This window comes from Zerene cesonia, chromosome 10, assembly GCF_012273895.1.
Source record: "Zerene cesonia ecotype Mississippi chromosome 10, Zerene_cesonia_1.1, whole genome shotgun sequence".
NCBI lineage: Eukaryota > Metazoa > Arthropoda > Insecta > Lepidoptera > Pieridae > Zerene > Zerene cesonia.
In genome coordinates this window covers 5,197,640-5,220,272 of record NC_052111.1, presented here as the reverse complement: position 1 = coordinate 5,220,272, position 22,633 = coordinate 5,197,640, and the positions used below count along the sequence as shown (strand labels likewise).

Sequence of the window (22,633 nt, the reverse complement as noted above, 5' to 3'; positions counted from 1 at the left end):
CTTATTTAAATACCTTTACCTTTAAATACCTTTTGAAAAGATACGTGATCCCTGTGTGATAATCTATATATATAAAATTCTCGTGTCACAGTTTTCGTTGCCATACTCCTCCGAAACGGCTTGACCGATTCCTCTGAAATTTGGTAAGCATATTGGGTAGGTCTGAGAATCGGCCAACATCTATTTTTTATCCCGATATTCCTACGGGATGCGGACTTACGCGGGTGAAACCGCGGGGCGCAGCTAGTAAACTATATAAATGTAGCAAGGGCGACGGCAGAGCCTTCTTTAGTAATAGGTAATTCTGGATCGGTTTAAAACAAATACAACTTTACTAAAACATGGCACCAAAGTGCGGGAATCCAGCAAAATTCCCAAAAAAAAATATAAACGAAAAAACAAAAGTTATAGTCAAGGATTAGTACACAAATTGTAACAAGGGAATTCATTCAGACGTGAATTGTGTAAACAATTTATTGTTATCGACCCAGGATCGCGTCTAGGAATACAAATTGTAACTTTAGTACGCAAGTTTGTATGAGATTGGTAGACGTTTACCGAGACTACAATAGAAGGACGTATCCCTTGGTAACGATCTCGGAGTGAAGTGGTATACAGGAATTGAATTTCACATTCGCGTTCACTGCCGTTATTACATTTTCCACGTAGCTGAATGCTGTCGAAGTCTCACTTACGCATTTTTCTCCGGGTTCTTGAATATTCACTCCAATAATCTCATATTATTCCGATGTGAAATGTACCGTTTTTCAATCTTTAAGTAGTATCACGTGGCCTTAACGCACTGATGGTGTAGGTTCCAATTCTGATTGTAACATTAGTACAATAAAAGTGAAGATGTATACCACCTGCCCCATACTCCCGTGTGTAGTGGGATATGGGGCAGAAGATATACATCTGTTTCACTGAAGAAATTTTTATGGACAAGTAGGTGATCAGCCCTTTCCCGCTAATCGAGATTTTTTTTTTTTGTGAGTCCCCACCGAGATATGAACTAAAAATCTTACACGAAATTAATGTTGGAATATCATGCAAAAATCTAATTAATTTAAATTTAATTATTCTATTGTAATAAAACGATTTTTCATTATAGTACAAAAACAAAAGACGCGGCTGGTAAAATTTTATGAACTGAAAAGAGAAAAACAAGTGTGTATTCCAATTAGTCAAACTAAATACTTTATGAGCCTTAATATACAAGAGTCGGGCTGTTCGTTTTTAGAATAATAAAATTAAATCAGTCTTTTTACGATATTTCTTTTTATATCCATAAAGTTCGTTGTCATCATCAGAAATGTGGTAAATTATGTCACTACCACAGTTCTTATTGTTACGACACCTCATAATTTGTCCAAATCTGTTCAGCGGTTTGGGCTGTAGGGCGTGGCAAGGAGACGCATATACACACATTCATACACTCCTGTCATAAAAAGAAACAAATGTTCAGCTTACCATTCAGTTATTTAAAAAGAAAAGTGAGTCAAAATTCTTTAGGGTATTCGCGATTTCCCCAGCTAAACATACATACAGGAAACAATTTTGAAATGCATGCTTTAGTTATGTTTATTGACAGATTTGGTAGCCATGTTATTTTAAGTTATGTTATCGTACAATGTTTATGTAAAACGTTTGTTTATGTAATTTAGATTTATATAATACTAGCTGCACCCCACGTTTCACACGCGTAAGTCCGTATCTCGTAGGAATATCGGGATAAAAAATTGCCTATATGTAATTCCAGTTGTCCAGCTATCTATCTACCAAATTTCATTGCAATCGGTTCAATAGATTTTGCATGAAAGAGTAACAAACACACACATATCTTTACAAACTTTCGCATTTATAATATTAGTAGGATAGGATGTTAGTAGGATGCATTAAATTTTTGCTACTTTCGACGTGAAATAATACTAAACAACCTTATGTGTATTAACACATAATATTGTTTATCATTTTGATGAATATAAAAATTAACATCTGTTCATTTTCAGAAAAATCATTTCATTGCTTAATGCATTATCCTGCATACGTCTTAGTTCAAAATTGCTACGACGTAGCTCGTCTACAAGAGACACAATGGATTAAAACCTAAATCAGTTACTTAGGCTGCATACATATTATTTTTTCGTAATGAATACCATGACAATCGCTATAGTTGTATAGTGATACAGTTTTATAATCTTCATACATAAATATATACTCATCGTTTTTCACAATTTTAAAATATAACACACCTCTTTATTATTATTAGACCAAAATTCGATATATTCACCCCTTTCAAATCCTTTAAAAATATTGAATACTTTTCGAATTGTACAAAATGTTTTTTTTCCATTTTCAAAATTCAGACACATAAAGGAATATAAATATTTTTACAGAGTGGCCTCTGTACAGCACGTATGCAATTTTTACATTCCTTTTAATTTCACGATAACATGGTACGAGCTTTTACTAAGCCTTAAAATATCACATATCTACTGGCTCGTTTTGAAAATTCGTGGCCGTATCTGAGTAAGGCAACCAATGTAAGGAATTAACTATCAAAACCGGTTGTATTTATATATCTGGATCATGAAATCATGTCGGAACCGCTATAAAATAAAGCCACTTTATAGCATGTGATAAATACATGAATTTGATTTTCTCAATATGTCCCCCGAGGCGCACTCGTGTCGTCCCCCGGCGCTGTACGTGTTCGCACATATTTAACCGACTATTCACTCCCGCTTCGCAATTACATTTTACACGTACTTTTTACGGATGAGTAAAAAATAACATCGTCTTTTATTTTGCTATAAAATATTATAAGAGCACGTTAAATTTGTTACGTAATCCGTTTCGAATCAGACGGAGGGCAAATAAGAAAAACAATACCTTGGAATTTCTTATTGTCATTAAATACGTGAATAGAATTTTCCTGCTTGGTTTAAAGCAACTATGATAATTTATTAGTTTTGCTATTTTATTACCGGTATTGCAGTGTAGGTAGTAGTATTAAATAAATACTGTATTTAAATCTTAATACAATTTTTGTTTTATCCAACGAAAAAAGTTGGTTATTAATACTTTACCTATTATTCGAGTCGATTATTTTATTCGATGCTTTGTTTTGATATTCTTACCTGGAATTAAAATAAGACAAATCATTAGATGAGCCTTCCTCAATAAATTAACTATTAAACACAAATATACTTTTTCAAATCGAACCAGTAGTTCCTGATATTATCGCGTCTATTAATTATTCTATATATTCAAATATAGCGTTAAGCATTGTACCTAAAATAGTATAAATAACCTCTCACCACCATTAAAGAGGAAAATATGGTTATGTAAATTTGCAAAGGTATATTACTCGGAAAGAAATTTATGTAAATTATTATCTTACGCAAAATGCTGAAATGAGACAGTTACAAACTCGTAATAAAATAATGAAATTCTGGGCAACTCTGATGCCTCACAGCCGTAGGCATGTAGGGTGGGAATTAAATGAAACATTCATCACTGTCCGGATTTAAACTGGGACGATGGCGATCCGACTTCGCATCAGCCGTCCGACAATAAACCGCTCATTCATAAAATATGCTAACTCAGCGCAAAATAGGCTGCTATAAATTTCTAATACAGTTGTCATTGGAGCGACGTTTGTGTTATATTTTTAAAGATCATTGCATGTTACATATTATATTAACTAAAACTAAAATCAAAGCTTTTTGATTGTCTATTTGCTTTCGCGCGGTATTATAAAGTGCATGAACACGTATCTATTGTAATTGTATTTTAAAAATAGGTCATTTATTGATATTGAACAATGAAATAAATAAAGTACCAATAACATTGTGAAAGGCAAACGGAATAATTCCGTAGTGGAATATGCTATTGGGAATAATGAGAGTATTCTTTGTGTATATGTGAACAGGAAATGCGACTGAAAAATCATCGCTTTTAATTTGAAAAGCCTATACACTTTCCTTTTAGTGTTGTTCAAAACAAACCTTTAAAATCATTATCAGTCTACATACATTATACATACATTATGTACCAAATGCACAGATACATCTTAAATAATGAACTGATAAGGAATACTTATTATTTTAAAACATTGTCAACGATTTCTATGCAAATGAACAAGATTACACAATTAAGCTGTGATATTACCACTCCAACAACTACTTTGTTATTATTTATCTTACTCTTCATTACTAGATACGGTAATAAAGCTCGAAAGAATATCATTATAGTTATAGTACCTATTTAACAAGCAGCAAATTTTCCACTGCAAATACGTGACGCAGTAATTGTCTCGTGACTGGGATCATTTATAAATTCGACGTTGCGTCGTCAGCATTCTGAACAATACAGCCCTAACCCGGGGGGGAGTCACTCGACCGCTCCTTGTCAAAGTATATCTGATGACAAATGCAAATTGGCGCGACCCAAATTTAGCTAACCAATATTTACCAGCCTGATTCGTAAAGCACGAAATCCTATTAAATCGCTTAAAATAGCTTGGAAATCCTTATTGGAAACTTGCATAGGAAAATGATGAGACGTTTTTGAAGAAAGGTTTCCTGGACGGCAATTCAATTATACCGATTAAAAGGACGACAATTCAAAAGAGTTAACATAATTTTACATACTCGTAATGTAAGATGTTTTTAAACAGTTTGTAACATTTATATAATTAAAGATTTCGTGTACATAAGAGGTCAGATTAGTTTAACTCTCTAAAGGTATATCTCTCATCGTCACACATAAACGGAAAAGTGAATACTCATATTAAATACACACATGTATGAAAGTTAATATAGGTAGGTACTATTTAAAACATAATTTGATTACAATTTATTTGACAACACTAGATGCTTATGATAAGATAAACCAAACGAATCATATGAAACAGAGAAAATTACATCGATATTTGGATGTCATTCGATGTTATATAAAAAAATCTTCCATAAATATATCATCTGATTAAGGATATGAGCAATGTTACATAAATCCGAGCGAAATTCGATATTGTCGGCTGGTTCAATATATTTAAATGTATTCGTAGCGAAGCGCCCACAGCAAGCCGAGCAATCGGAATAAAATCTACCAAAACCTCTCGACAAACTCTCTTTTTGTCCCTTGGGGAGGGATGGGACCGTAACCAGGTTACAATAAACATTCACATAACAAGCCCAAGTTTTATCACTCCTTGCATTGTTCAATGGGTAGTAAGCCTTCTCTTTCACCCACGTGTCGTTAAAAGGATAAGTGAAAATTTTACAAAATAGACGTATTTCATTCACTTGTGTTTACATAAAAATTGTAAAGTAATCGATTTGTTGTTTTTGTTTGACAGTGAATGAGCGTAGCAAAAACAAATTATTTAACAAGATATTTAACTCATCTTACCAGAGTCTAAGTCCTGGTGCCATTATTGTATGTGGAATACAAGAATTGTCATCTCTTTAGATAAAAAAATACGAACAAAACCTACCTTTTCTTCATTGTTTACTTACTAGATTTCAGATTATTCAGTTTTTAAAGACCAATTCGCTTTTAATTTCCATCCATCATGATTCCGATACGATTTTAGAATATACGCTAATTTTAAATCAATTTAATTAAATAAGTTTAGATTTAAACTTACGTGCCTTAGGCACTGATAACAAAACATTCATAATATCCTAAACATACACTTATGTACATACACATTTAAGCTTTATATATTTAGGTATAGTTTGATAATCATGACTTCTAGTGGAATAAATCTCTATGTTTTGCTGCAGCAATTGGATCAAAATTTATGTATTTTTCCGGTTCAAATGGTTATATATCACAACCGTGTGTGTCGCGTATCTTATCTCTCACATATTTTGAACATTGGTGATTGGCGGAGTCCCTTTATTGGACGGAGCGATTAATTAAGAGAAGAAGAAGACTTATCTATGGCCTTTAGTCAAGTCAAGATACAATATCAACTTCTACTACTAGGTACTATAACGAAAAATTCATACCTATAATAAACTAACTGAACTTCAACTGAAACTAGCAACCGCTGATCATTTATACAGTAATCAAATGCAAACAACACTAACCGAAGCAATTACAATAAAGAACCTATGTACATAATGGCTGCGGTGGAACCTATCAATATACAATTACGAATTACACATACCTACCTCCTATTTGTTTATGTAAATGAAGAAAGTATTTTGGGCAGTTCAATACGAAATTAAAATGTCCGTTCCCCGAGGTCTAATAATGAAGGACAAATAACAAGCAAAAAGTGCGCAATAAAAACTTATTAAGGCGCAAATGCTTATAATGTTAGTTAAACAAGAGCGCAGTTTGCAAGAAATGTTTCGAGTCCAGCAAACTCATTTCACGTTTTCGGGCCTGAAATGGCGCTATAAATTCATGTTTTCCTGACATTTTACATAACTGTATCGTGAACATTTTATTTTCCGTAATAAAAGTAAATACCGATGAGTGTATTTAACAATAACATCCAATATTACTTGTGTTCGTGGACAAAAGTATACGGCATGTTGTTTTGGGTTTTTATATTATACCTTCAGTTGTTTTACATAACATAAAAAATATCCATGCTTTACGCTGTCAAAAGCATGACTGTCCAATAACAAACGACAACAGCGTTATCAATTTAATCTGATTCAAATCCGTCAAAATAATATTTTTTACATGTGTGCCACGCGAGCTTCATAATAGCACCATATTTTTGATGGCTTTATTATGGAACTGGAAACAATAACAAAAACCTCTTCTCAAAAGTTTTGTCATTAAGTACATTACGCATATATACATGAATTAAAAGGAAGGCGAGGGTGACCCTTTCCGGGTGTGAGTGACCTTTACTTTACAGCCACAGTAAAACCTAACAACCGCAACGCATCCCCGATGCCTGCGAACATCACGTTCTTCGGAAAATACTTTTATGGGCGGCAGAAGGTCAACAGGGTCGCGTAAACACACCTATGTGTGTGTAAGACCGACCCATTTTAAAGCTTTCTTTGTGTGTTCGCGCTCGAGTACCTATTATCTTTTCACCTTTGTTTTATAGAGAAAATTTTCTTTTTGATTTACGGCTTTTCGGGTAAGGAAAATTTAGGCATCTTCAAAGAAAATAGTAATCTAATTATTTCGAGCATAACACACAGGAGGTTAGTATGATTACGTTACATAAATGTAAGTCCACAAAGAATATCATTAATTAGGATTAACCGAAATTTGTTGCTAATGGCCAAAGTAAGGGAATAATAAACAATTCTAACTTATTTCATCAAACTGGATGGACTTCGAGATTAATGCCTAGATGATTGAATATAACAATCAGACTAATAAAGACGTAGAAGGTACAATTCCACCCCGTGGCATTTACGTCAGGGGTTTTAAATTTAAATAAAATTAAATTCGTAATTAGTAGGAATTACAAGCATTTTATCATACACCGATAAGAGCTACGTATGTCAATGAATGAGTAGGAATCGTTTTCAAGCTATAATTTTAATTAATTCATTCATCAAAGCCGAGTGCAAGCGCCTAATTAAAATAATAATCCAATTATACCTAATGGCAATTAGATAACCAGGCTATCTCATTAATGTTGGATCGATTTTACAGCCGATTGCTACAGATAAGCCTATCATATGGCATATGTAATTAATTTGGAGAAATTATGTGTTAACTAATCAGATATAATTATTTCTCAGACGTTGTCTATCAAATTTGATATACATTCGTATTACTTTCGTTGTTTGTTTGACAATGTCACTTTGAATTATACTCGCGTACATATTTAGACAGCTGATAAATTAGCAATTAAGCAACGAATATTCGCATGCGAGTTTTGCCGTGCGGAAATGTTGTATTTTATTCCGTTTCGTTCTATCGTAGTGTAGAATAGATATAAAATATGTTTCTTAATGCTCAAAGTTACAGCGAGCGCTGTTAGAAATATGTAGTACAGTCGTAACTTTACTAACTAGTACCTAGCTTGTTCCTCCGTGAGTTCCATAGGTATGAGGTTCACGAATACGTTTGTAGCGGAAAATATCTGGCGAAATTATTGATAAAATAAATACCAATATATATCGGAGCAGTGGTGGCTCAGTGGATAGTACCTAGGACATCAATTGAGCGTGCAAGAAAAAAAATGATTTGTCAATTATCTGCACATTATTCAGATCGCCACTGCTTGAAAAGGTGAAGAAAAGGTTGATGAGGAAACCGGCATGTTCAAGATTAAAAAATTCGACATGTGACATCTGCTAACCCACACTTGGCCAGCTAGATTATTGCCTGAACCCTCATAGGAGGCCTGTAGCCCTGCAGTGGGACCAATAATTTAATATTAAACTATCAAATGTCGCTGAAATCGTATAAGTAATCGTTTTATACCTTTCATTTCATTATACATTTATATGATGAAAAAATTCCACAATAATCACTTATTTCCGATAATATTCTTATTGAATAAATTATTTGTATAGCGGACTTTATTATAGCGCAACGATCAAAAGATTCGTTTGAACACAACGTAATTTCGAGTTAATGCCACCCACGAAAGAGCAATGTAGCGGATATATTTTCAAAACATGCGTTTTATCTCCCACTCTCAATCTTGGAGAGCGGATTACAGCATAAAATCCTGCAGAGCCCCGCGCAAAGTATCCGATTCGGACTGATATCCATCAATCGCTTAAAACGATGGAATAATCGCTTCCGATACGAAGCCTCATTTTTCTTAACGTTACAGATTATACGATAAAATTTTCATTTATTTCCGTTTGTTTTATTACGGAACATTTATTATGGTACGATATTAGAATAAGCATCTCGTGGAAGTTTCATCGTAAAAATTTATCTATTCCCCGAATACCTTGATGACTACGCACAGATGAATCCGTAAATATTTTTGTATTAATTCATATTATTACTTTTCATAGTTTCGCTTTTGTAAACCTTCAGTACAAACTATCATTAGTTTTAACTATATATTACCTACATACAATTCTCATAAAAAAAGAAAAAGTTAGTTTGGTCGAAAAGCCTTTAAAATTCTGGTCTATTTCACCCCTGTGAGGCAAACACGTCGACATCTAACTGATATCAGCCGTCCCATAAACTTTAGCTTTCACCATGAAATATGTTTTCGAATCAATGGAAGGCACTTTCATCATTTTTCAACTAACATTCATCAAACCAAACAGTGGCAAAATTGCACGTACAATAATATGACGTCACACACAATTGCAAGCAGTATCGTAACGTTATTGAAATAAAAATTGCGGTATGGTTAAATAAGAGAACATTTTGCTAGTGAATTCACAAAATGGAGCAGATTTAAAAAGCTTTTCGCCAACATTGTTTTGGGTGAACAGTGGGCGTACCTATGTCAAATTACCAAAGAGAACAAAGAATTCGATATACTCGATACAATTTCGCATGGCACACAATTTAATTATCTACCTATAATTTTAAGAGCGATCGATCAGTGTCGACATCTAAGCGCTTGTCTGGTTTGTCTTATGATGGATCATTCGCGCGATTTTGCTAAGTCCATATTACCTATAATATAACATTCTAATAAGTTATTGGAAATATATCGTTCCTTTGGGAATATTAGCAGTTTAATTATGAATCCGAATATTCGAATATTTTCATTGTTAGTTCGTTGTAGGTTTAGTATGAAAATGTAAGGTTTGATAGTATAATAGCATTCATATTTTTAACAATAGTGTAATTAGTTAAATTTACACCACACCCAACGAAATTACCAACCTATTACACTAGGGCACCATCATTATTTCTTTATTTTTTAAGATAAATTGTACGAACATAATGAGGGTACAGAATAAAAGAAAAAATCTCAGCTACTAACGTAGAATAAGAAGATAATTAGGAAAAGCATTCTTCTTTCATACATGGAAATGCGAAAATAAATTTCCAAGAATTGTTAAAATTTTATACAAATTGAGAGGATTTTTCTTTGTTTTATATCATTATAATTATCATCCTTACTGATATTTTAAATAGAAAAGTGTGTTTGTCTTTCATTCACATTGGAACGGAGTAATTTTATAATTTGATTTTTGTGACTGAACATAGTTCGGCAGCTAGAGAGTGATTAAGGTTGTTTCTCACCGCGGTAAAAGATCGCATGCCTGGAAAACTGGTGTGATTATATATCATACAGCTGCCATAAAAGATCCCGGCCATAATCACTCTCTGGATTAAGGAATAAATATTCCTCAAACCGGAGTAGTTACTGATTACTACCTCTAACATATTTGATGAGTCTCCGTCGGCCATGCGATAACAAGATTATCATTGATATTTACATTACAAGTCCTACACGAGAAGCGATCGCCAAGTAAAACAAAAAAAACATAACTCTCTAGACTATAGAAATAGCTTTCAATAATCCTTAAACAACGTAGATAAAGACAATAAAACCGTTATCGCGGTAAATAATATCGAACGATGTTATCCCAATGTTTTTCCTTTACCGAAAATATATGGGGCGTTGGTTGAACGCAAAATACATATATCTGTAAATGTAATATTTGTGATATGAGTCCGTGTACATTAAAATGTAATGATGGTGATTTATCTCGGTCCTTTGTTACACATTTCTTATCTCACGGTGTTGTTTACATTTGACTGATCGACCCTCCGGCCTTGGAGCATTGCAAATTGTGTTACCTCTCAACCGTCTACCGTTTTACGTCATTTATTTCTGAATAGAATATGGCTCTTGTTGTACGTTGTTTATTGTTTACGATGTTCGAGCGCAGCTGGATAGTTTCAGTTTAAGTTTTAACCGGTACATGCAATTAAAATTTTGAATTAAGTTGTTTTCATTGAGTCAGCGTGAATTGCATTAGGAATTTTACGACGTTTGAATTTTTATCGGAGATTATGTATTTAAGATTATTGAATGATTTACGGTTTGTATAGGTATGTATCTGCTGACAATTTGTTTTGTTTTTTTCCTGTGCCACAAGGCCTTTTAGACATTTTGCAATAAACGGTTTTTCAAAGGCTAAACCTTAGTTTCGAGATAAAATAAAATTACACGCAAGCTATTCTCTTGTGGGATGTTTTTATAAAGAAAAAAATAAAGTTGTTTAATAACTGGTGTTTATTATATTGCCTTATCCTCAAATTCATCAATCTTCATTAAAAATGAATACTTTGTTAGTACTTCATCATGGGACAATATAAAAATTACAATTACAGTCTTGATAATTCGTCAATTTTTAACAATAGAGTTGAATCACATAGAAATGACATAATGAAAAGTGACACTATAAAGGGGAAACCTTCATTCCATACAAAAAGTTTGAATATGTGAGAAGCAACTAAGCCAAGTAAGTAGTTAAGTCTATAGAAAGAGGTCCTTTAAACTAGCCGCCTCCTTGGTACAGTGGATAACACATCAGTGCCGGATTCGGCTATCGGTGGAGATTCACAAAAAAATAACGTAGCAGTCTAAGAACACTAAACATCTTCTTGTCCGAACAGAAAATTTCGATCAGTGAAACACGTGTATAACATCTGCCCCATACTCTACTACGGGACACGGGTCTTCACTTCTTCTAGCTCGCCTTCAGTCTACTTTCTCATTATATTATATGAGAATGTGAGAATATTGCGTGAAAAGATTTAAATCATTATAATTTTCCATTCAGAACACGAACATGACACATTTTGAAGCCACGGCAATTTGAAAATAAAATTTATTCAGGTTATATCTCAAATGCTACTACTCTCTGTGAAATTTTGTTATAATAAAATAACAATCGTGCGAAATCAATTCAACATCTTTGCAGAAAATATCCTCGTCATATCATCTTTCTCTCTCTGTTCTTCATATATTCATTATAAATTCGCGACTTATTATATAAATCAATATTTTGCGTGCTGATACTACTATTCTAGGAGCGAATGCGATATATGTCATATTAAAAAGCGTTTGAAACGTTAACACAGTGAAGGAAAATATTACGAACCTTTCCACACCCAATAGGTCAAGGTGTGCTTATAATAATAAAGGAAAATAAATTTACCCGCACACTACAAATTAATGCGCCAATTACACAAATGATCTCGCTTTTCCCGTAATAGAATATTATTGCCCACAACATTACTGCGACCTACAAATATAAAACACATTGCGTGTATTGTCTCAATATTTACATTCAAAATGTGTATAGTATATAGAAGCACGGTAAATTGTTCTCGTGTGTCAAAGAGAGCCAGTTAATAACGATTTACGGTGCCCTTTTGTTCTGCCTCTTATCTCGCCTTACACTCTATTCGCGCATGATTTATTTGATATGATCATCTAGCGAAAGGGTCCGGTGAATCTGTAGTCCTAGACGAGATCACTTCTAGTAGGATAGTCAATTTCACTGTATCGTGTTATTCACACGGTTTTATGTAGCTAACATCGCAGTATTTGAATGTATTCCGATATTTATCATTACTCAGGTAACAATATTCCTGGATCCTGTAAAAGTCCAAATTTGAATATTGCCGGGCTTACCCCTGAGATTATTTAGCTCTAATTATTTTATGGGAGATTTTGAAAGAAAAGCAGCCATAGGGAATTGTAATGTTCATAATTAATTGACGTGATGTTTACTCATTCTGTATGTAAACAAAAAATAAAAGATACCAAGCTTATTATTAATTTTTATTAACTTTCCCAGCTCGCACCGGGGAAGTACCACACCCCCACAGAAAACCGGCGTGAAATAGTGGCATGCCACTGTGTTTCGTACGGTGAGTGGGGGAGCCGGAGGTCTATTTCCTTTTCCTCATCCGTCCCAGTCCATTCCTTCTTTCCAGTCGTTAATCCTTTCCTTTTCCTTTACCCCTTAAAAGCGGGCAACACCTTCTCAGAGGCACTACCTCTGCGAATGTTCATGGGCGGTGGCCATCGCTTACCATCAGGCGAACCACCAGCCCAGTTGCCCGCTATGACATAAAAAAAAAAAAACTTATTATAATTTGTTGAGCGATTCATCGGATAATTTTGGAACGTGTATCATTTCGTAAAAGTGTTAAAACATGAGAGAATAATACGTCATTACTTATTATGTGAGAGCTTGGATCACAAATTTATCAACTATTCGTTAATTTTCCTAAAAAAAGACTACTTAAATATATATAGAAGCTTGCTATATAGATTCCCAGATTATTAAATGTCAAACACCGAAGATTCTAATTAAATGCTATCTTTCCAGAAGAACATTCAGGGATTGAGAATTTAATACAACTCAGATGATTTATTAAGAGACAATCATTTTCAATTCACGTGGAACAGTTTAAACTATGACTGATGTATATAATTAAGACAGTCACAAGATAAGATAAATATTTCATAAATTGTGGTAATTTAAATACGTCAAACAATGTCGGCTAGAAACTTCTATCGAAACAATATCTCTATTACATTTTGTCTAGATTATCATGTTTTATAAAGGTATCTACAAAATATAATAATGTTGACTATATTGAAAATGTTTTATTTGAAATGAGCTTAAATTGCTTCTCTTTAATAAATACATTTAGATAAAAATAACAGTTATCCCAAATAATTATTGCAATGTAGACTAAGATTATTATTTATTATTGGACCAAGTAGTATCAGATTCGATACTAATTTTATATAATCTTATTACCAACATTGCAGCATGACGAACTTTCCGGTCGCTTCATAAAAACTATGAACTTTAAAGTTTAAACAACACAGCACAGTCTTAGGAGACTCGCCTCCACAAAGTTCGCATCCCGTGCTCCCTCGAGACAATTACATTCATCTCTAGAATAAAACCTCAGGCGACCTTGTGAACTCAATATTACGGCTTCACTTAATCCAATCCGAGGCGTCCCTCTGCGGCCGAAAAAGAAATATTCCATAAGAGAAGCCATTACGTTCGTACATAAAGAAATGAGTATAAATCAGTAGCGTCGGCCATTATTGCAAGGAGTCGCGTTATTGTGCACGCTCCGTCACGTTTACACGACGCGAATGTGACACAATAACCGCCATTACCGAACAAACAACCTCCTACTAACGTTCGCCATGAAATGCTCTTGATCTTGTGATGTTTAGGGAGATCTCTCTTGTGAGAATGTACATTATGCTTTCATCTTTATCGAAATATGCGTACTGTTATACGAGATAATAAAAATCTCTTTTTAAAAAATAATATTTATTCGAAGAAATGAACTTATACAATTAATTTATAAATTTAGCGACAACCGTTCCGTACGAGAGTTGGGAGTGGACTGACTGTATAGGGACTTAGTCTGATCAAGGGATAAATGCTGACAGGACAGGAAAGGAAGGGGATAAGCAATACTACTAACAGGATCGGGATATAACACCTCCCGGGGTGAGACTAAACTTCAGGGATAATTTCTTGAAGTTTAGAAATTTCAGAGATTTCTTCTAATACTGGGAGATGGGATGATTTCAGGTTCGTTAGGAATTTCTATGGTCACAGGTGAGTCTGAAGGATTTTCTACAGGAGTCTTTGTTAAGGTCAAGGTCAGGCCGCGTAATTTCATTAATTTATAAATTTTAAAAATACAAAATAAAAACATTAATACTAATACTAGAGAAAGCAGGATTGAATAATGAGTTCCATATTTAATAATTGGATTTTGATTAATAATTTTGTCTGAGGCCGCCGAGATTGTTTTTAATCTATTTTTGGTCTCTTCGGTGAAAGCGTCCAGATCGATATTTACTAATTCAAGTGGAGACTCGTTATCCATTCTACTCATGAACTTATCTAAATTACAGCATGAGTCATTATTAATATGAAAATCAGTTAATGCCGGACTATTCGTGAAATTAACATAGTAAATTTCATTGGATTTAGGAATTAACTTTGTGCTTTTACAAAATGCTTTACAATTTCGGGGAACATGAACGATTCCGATGCCATAAATATTCTCTTCAATGACAGTCTGTTGGGGGCATTCTATGAATAACTTATTATTGTGAGATTGGATGAATAGCCAGTTATTATTTTCGAGGGTTTTCCAGATATCTAGTTTTCCATGAATAAACTCTGTTTGACACGTATCAGGCATTTTATTAACAGTGTTCAGTAAGATTTCACTTTCACAACAAGGATTTGCCATAGATGAGAAAATATTCAAGACATCACACAGGTAATTATTATCATTGATATTCTTACAATTGGTTAGAGTATCTAGCTTACAATATTCTGATTTATCGGATGTTACAGCTATGTACTTTGAATTTGGAAGGACAAAACTAAATGCAGCGGATTTACTATTCATATACGGTGTCGGCAAAGCTATGCTTCGATACAAATTAAAGTTATTTGGAGACACTAAGGGTATCTTCAATATGAATATTATCTTATTGTATAAACTATAACATATAACTCTAGACAAATTCATTAGAATATGAACATTACTTAGCTCTAAGGATACAGGTAACTTATAGTCTACAGGTAAGTATCGGTAATTATCGACGAGTTCTAGGTAAAGCTGAGTGGGAGGTAAAACAGAAGGGTGCAAAATATTTTGACTACTTAGAATAATTGCATTTGTAATATCAGCAAGTTGAAACGACAAGGTTAACATAGAAGCTTCTAGACTACTCAAGATTGAATTTATTTTAGATTCGATGTTTATATTTTCAGTTATTTTGGTTATATTCCTCAGCTTTACAGAGAGTTCATCAATAGCATCATTGAGCCTTGCTTCATTAATTTTTATTTTGTGTAATGTATCATTAAATTTTGATAGTGAGGAAGAGGTAATCAATATATTCTCTTTCATTAATGAAGCTAGTCTCTTTGTATTGTCTTCGCTATTGCGAATAGCATTATCATATCTTATGGCGTCGTCTTCATTTAAAGTGCCGAAAATAATTTTTGATAGAGTACCGACTCCGCCCAACCAAGGGGAGCGTTTATGTTTATTTGCACCGGTTAGATGCGATATGGAAGAGTATTCCGTAATTAAATCATGGTACCTTATAGTCAATGGTTCTAAAGTACTATGACATTCGGGATTATCAATAATTTCGAATTGCGCTTGATTACAGAGATATCTAATTGTGCCTAGAACTGAATTTATATGTTTTATATGTGGCTCTATGTGCGATATATCAATAGGCGTGACAATATCTAAGTACCCGGTGTTGATCTTTAATCCGCCAATTGGATCAAAATATATCCCTGGACTCGAGGTGATCTGACGAACAAGATTTTGATGACCGTTGACAGCACTGTAGAGATTTATCGATTACTATATTATATCTTAAATAATAGTTTACCTAACTTAATTATTTAATTAGGTGGTTTAGTTAGAGTCAGGTGGAATACTGGCTAATTTAACCTCATCAAAATGATGTTTCACGTGACGCCTGTTTATTAATAAGGTGAGTGTATTGTTGCCATTAACTTTTATGACCTTGTATGGCCCTTTCCAGACGGGCGATAGAGCTTTTCTTGAACGTAAATGATTTTTAAGATAAACAAAATCACCGATCTTATAAGTGATAGGACGAGTACGTGAATCATAATAATTTTTAGATGTTTCCTTTGAACGTCTTATAAACTCTAGGGCTTTTTCTCTACAATGTTTTAACCTATGCTGAAGCATGCGAATATAATCTGAGTATGTGGTACCTGGTTCTTCAGAAAAGATGGAGTTAGGTAGAATTGGTTTGTTACCGAACATCAACTCATGGGGAGAAAAATGTGTTGTAGAATGGACGTTAGTATTATACGCGTGCATTGCAGTATAAACATATCTGGGCCAATTATCTTGCTGCTCATTTACGTATGACTTAAGGTATTCCTTTAGGGTTGAGTGACTGCGCTCTAATGCGCCCTGTGTCTGAGGATGATATGGCGACGACCATAGGTTCTTGATTTTAAGGAATTTGCAAGTTTCTTTAAAAAGATCGGAAGTAAAGTTAGTACCCTGGTCGGTCAGAATATATTTAGGAATACCGAAGATAGATATATAATGAAGAAGGCACTCACTTGTTTCATAGGCATTAGTAGAGCGAATAGGGTATGCAGAGGAAAATTTTGTTAGATCATCTTGCACAGTGAGGATGTACTTTAGTTTAGCTGGACCGGATTCAGGTAAAGGGCCGACTATATCAAGTGAAACTCTCTCGCAAGGTTGCGTCGAGGTACTTGTAATCTGCATAGGTGCACGGTTTACCTTTCGAAGGGCCTTATTCTCTTGGCATGCCTTACAGGCCTTTACATAGGATTCGATATCGCCGCGCATGCCCTTCCAGTAATAAGTTTCTTTTATTCTGCTAAACATGCGTGTTGAGCCTAAGTGACCGGCTATCGGGATATCATGGTTATCATACAATATTTTCTTGATTTCAGTAGGGGTAGGATATATGATGTTATTATGATAGATTCGGATGGTAATATATGTATTATGGAAAAGATACAGAAGGATATTATAGATTTTAGGAAATGAATGCTTATCAAAAGGGTTTCTCAAATCAGATATAGATATTTCGTCAACGTTTTCGAGTACTACGAGATGATCTCTGATTGTTCTCAGGGTGATGAAGATTTCGGGATAAGAGGTCTCGTCGAAATGATGTACCCTGATGAAAAGTAAGTAAAATGTTTTATCATTTAAGTCAACCTTTTGGAATGAGAAAAGCTCTCTTTCGGATTGGTGTAACTGATTGTAAATTTCGGGATTACTTATAATTTCTTGTAAGTATGGATTTGATTCATCTAAATCGATGGAGATAGGAACTAAGATTACTTTCGTAGGGGACTTCATAAGACTTCCGTTGTGTTCTTCTATTTTGGTGTTGAAAGTTCTATCTTTATTTGATAATGCTTTTAAGCATGTGGAATAGTCATCGACAGGTAAGTCTGGATATGCGCTAGTCGAGGGCTGGGGAGAAGGTTCTAATGTTGGTTGTCCAATAGGTATAGCTTCGAGATCACTAGAAGGTGGTGCTGCTGATTGAGTGGGCAGTTCAAGGACGGGAGGATCTAGTAAGGGTATAGACGTAATGTCATCGAGATTAGGCGGGGAAAAAGGTAAGTTGATTTCGTCAGGATTGAAGGAAGGCGGACTTATAAGTAAATCCATTAGATCACCATCTAGAGCGGGAGGAGGTTCTACATTAGCATCAGTATCAGTATTGTTGGGATGAGGACATAATGGATCCTCAGGCTGTACAGGATTCACGGGATACCTTGATAAAGCATCTGCATTAACATTAATTTTACCCTTCTTATATTGAATGTCGTACTCAAATTCCTTTAACTTAAGACGCCAGCGAACTAAACGGGATCCAGGATCCTTGCAATTAAATAACCATTGCAACGGTTTGTGATCTGTTACGATTGTAAATCGATGTCCATAAAGATAAGGCCTAAAAACTTTGGTTCCGAACACTATTGCTAAGCACTCCTTCTCCGTTACACTATAGTTATTTTCTGCTTTATTAAGACTTCGTGAAGCAAAGGCGATCGGACGATCTTGGCCGATACGACCTTGGGAAAGGATCGCAGAGATGGCAAAACTAGAAGCGTCACAAGTTAGAATGAATGGTTGGGTAAAATCAGGGTAGGTAAGTATGGGAGCGCTCACGAGTTTATTTTTTAGGGTTTCGAATGCCAGCTCATGTTCATCTATCCATTTGAAAGGAACATCCTTCTTCAAAAGTGAGGTTAAGGGTTTTGCTATCTTGGAGAATTGAGGAATAAAACGACGATAATATGATACTAATCCTAAAAAGGACTTTATATCTTTTTGAGATTTGGGAATTGGGAACTCTACAACGGATTTTACCTTATCGGGGTTTGGCCGAACACCTTCTTCTCCTATAACATGTCCCAAATAAGTTACCTCCTTCCGAAGAAATTGGCACTTATCGGGCTGAAGCTTAAGATTAAAAGATCTAAGTCTGTTAAAAACGACTTGTAGATTATCGATATGAGTTTTCAAATCATATGAATAGATGACGATGTCGTCTAAGTAAACAAAACACCTGTTACCTTGAAGCCCGGAGAGGCAATTGTTCATGAGCTTTTGGAAAGTCGATGGGGCATTTTTAAGCCCAAATGGCATTCTATTAAACTGGAAGTGTCCTTGAGGGACGGAAAAAGCGGTCTTTGGCGCGTCCGCTGGGGACATGAGTATCTGATGGAAGCCAGAGCATAAATCTAATGTTGAAAAATATTTACTCTTCCCTAATTGGTCAAGGATTTCATTGATTTGGGGTATAGGGTATGTTTCACCAATGGTTATATTATTTAATTTACGGTAATCAATTACAACCCTCCATTGCGGACGACCAAGTGAGTCCGCCTTCTTGGGTACCACCCATATCGGCGAACTCCAAGGTGAGCGAGACGGTTCGATAATGCCCTGATCGAGCATTTTTTCGATCTGAGTTTCAACTTCCTTCTTGTGGCACTCCGGGAAACGATAAGATTTAGTATGGACTGGGACATCAGTGGAAGTTTGGATTTTATGGTCTAAGGCTGTTGTATGAGTTAGATGGTCATCAGGTAAATGAAAAATGTCTATATATCGGCTACATAATTCTATTAAGGAATCGGATTCCTCCGTGTTTAAATGATCGATTCTTAATAAACTAACTACCTCTCTAGTCCGCGCGGATATATCACGATTATTCTTGTCCATCTGGAAAGCTACTAAATGCAAGGGTACAATATCGAGGTCTAAACTTGATTTCACTGTGATCGGTCTGTCTGAAGTATTCGCAACTGTTAAATTTACACGATTATTTTCCTTAACTTTAACTATACAATTAGCGATTAATAAATTCTTAGATAAGTGTTGATCTAAGATAACGCCTTCAGAAAGATTATTATTATTACGAATGGAACATTCAATTACAGTCTCGGTACGTGCTGGAATCACAAAGAAAGGGTCAACGAAATGTAACTTGACATCAAAGTTATTTATTCTTAAAATGTCATGTGTATAGTCAATTTTGCAACCAAAGGCTGTTAAGAAATCTGTACCTATAATACCGTCGTAAGGCAAATTAATTTCTTTAATAACATGAAATTTAAATTTCGTAGATTTATCTTTACTTAATTTGAGATGAAGTTGAAAATGGCCTTCAGTTAACGTTGTTTCGTCACCCGGATCAATTCCCTTAAGCTTGATCTTTTCTTTTATAAGTTTTTGAGTTTTGGATATGCTGGATTGTTTGATTAAACAAATGGCTGAACCTGAGTCGACTAACAAGGCTAAAGGAATGTCGGATATGGATGATTCTAGCAGGACATGAGGTAATAAACGTTTGGTAGTGTCTAAATTAATTTCAAATACGAGAGGTGTATTAGCTTCTTCAGCAGCGGATGTTAATGGAAGGCAGAGTGACAGGTTGGATTTGGAAGGGCCGTCGGTTTGGGGCTGGTTACCCTGTCGGTTGGCCTTGGATACAATGGATTTGGATGGGCCGTCAGTTTGGGGCTGGTTACCCTGTCGGTTGGCCTTGGATACAATGGATTTGGATGGGCCGTCTGTTTGGGGCTGGTTACCCTGTTGGTTGGCCTTGGGTATGGAAGAGTAGAAATTAGACGGGCGTTGAGCACATAGGGTAGTGTCGACTTTGGGACGTTGTCTCGTGCAACACTGGGGCGAGACCTTTATTCGTTTAAAGGATCGGGTGAGGACTCGACTACATCCGGTGAAGCGTCGGCTTCGTTCTGCGGTAGGTACATCTGCGGATCTACATAATTTACTCTAGGCGAAGGATGTTGTTGGAACTTGAAACGGTTGTTATTATACTCGCGTTTCCTACATTGGGAGATGTCGTGCCCTGGGAGTTTACAATATCGACAAAAAGGATTATGGGCGTTTTGAGATTGCCCAGGTGTCCTAGGTCCCCGGAATGAGTTAGGAGCAACACTACTAGTTGGTCTTGAGGATCTAAATCTAGCACTATTATCGTTATTACCAGGCTTGTGCTCATTCTGAGGGCGTTTGTATAACGTTTGTTGGATGCGCTCCTCAGAAATGGCGAGATTCGTGGCTTCATTAAGAGTTTTAGGGGATTTACACCTAACAATATTGGAGATCCTTGGGTACAACCCCATTAGGAAATGATGGAGGGCAAGATCCTCCATTGCTGCTGTTCGCCCAGGGAGCTCTTTGGCCTTAGTGGTAGACAAAACTATCTCAGTAAGCAACTGCGAGAGATTGGTTTCAACTCGCAGCGCATACTGGCTGACCGTTTCCTGTGCACCTTGTCTACTCTCTTGAAGCTCGGTTAACAGATGAGAATAATGTTTCCTTTGACTAAATTGCGTTTTTAGAAATTCCTTTAATTGGTCCCACGCCCCGAATTCTTTAATGGAGCACGCTATTTCGGCCTTGCCACTCAGCTGGCTCAAAATATATTTAAATAAAATTGGTTTTTGAGTCTCTGACGCATATTCGTATGCGTTGTTACAATTTACTATAAATGAATTTAGTGTTTCCCTATCGCCATTGTAGGGTTTTATAAATTTAAAAAGGATATTAATGTCTAATTCTGCCATGGCGAGGGCAGCTGTGGTTTGTCTTGTTACGCGAGGAGAGTTCGACGGGGATTTACCCGTGTCGCTAGCACCTTGATCTAATTCAGGAATATCTACGTAAAGTTTGCCGTCCTCAAATTTCGGCACTTTTGGCATAATTACATTAATACGGTAGGTAAAGTACGACGGACGTTATTCATACATACACTATGTGTGTTAAAAAAAAGGTACGGAATAAAACGAATACAGATAACTTAATTCGCTAGACAAAACAATGGCTGTAGACTTACTGCAACAACGCGTGGGCGACCGATAACACTAAGGCGACGCTCGGCCTTGGCGGGAACATTCCAACGTGGATTCGGCACACAATGATTCGACTCGATGAGGTGAATTCGTGATGAAGGGTGAGACCACCTGGACCACGGCCCAGGACTCGTAGGACGCTCACGAAGATGATGCGACGAAATGAAATCGGATCTCCTTAGTAGGTACACGGATTTGGCCCCCCAACGATTAGGGCTGAGGTTTGAAACACAAGCACTTTCACTTAGGCGCACAGATCCTCAAAAGGATGGTAATATGGTAATTATCACTTTCACAGAAACACAATAAAAAAAAATGAATATATATTGTCCTTAATGTGAGATACGGCGAATCCGCGGAACGGTGTCGGGCACTGGAGCTTCCGTATCCCACCGCTGCCACCAAAAATGTTATACGAGATAATAAAAATCTCTTTTTAAAAAATAATATTTATTCGAAGAAATGAACTTATACAATTAATTTATAAATTTAGCGACAACCGTTCCGTACGAGAGTTGGGAGTGGACTGACTGTATAGGGACTTAGTCTGATCAAGGGATAAATGCTGACAGGACAGGAAAGGAAGGGGATAAGCAATACTACTAACAGGATCGGGATATAACAGTACTCTGATTTTGTGTACATTAACTCAACTCAGGGTTAAATCGACATTAATAATAAAACGATAATGTAAATAAAACGAGACAAACCAGTCATGAATATTCAAACTCATTGAAAATTTA

General features: G+C 35.5%; 2 protein-coding genes across 6 annotated transcripts in view; both read right to left on the bottom strand.

Annotated features, from left to right (window-relative positions):
- LOC119829252 (low-density lipoprotein receptor-like) overlaps nucleotides 1-22,633 on the bottom strand; it is a 151,180-nt gene that overhangs the window by 101,898 nt on the left and 26,649 nt on the right. The gene's annotated exons all lie outside the window — the stretch shown is intronic.
- LOC119829254 lies at nucleotides 14,215-15,880 on the bottom strand. Its single transcript, XM_038351668.1, has one exon. It carries the CDS (start codon nucleotides 15,859-15,861, stop codon nucleotides 14,479-14,481), a length of 1,383 nt encoding a protein of 460 aa, XP_038207596.1. The 5' UTR covers nucleotides 15,862-15,880; the 3' UTR covers nucleotides 14,215-14,478.

Coding starts and splice junctions, on each gene's coding strand:
- LOC119829254 (XM_038351668.1), bottom strand. CDS start 15,861: ATGAAAGAGAATATATTGATTACCTCTTCCTCACTATCAAAATTTAAT.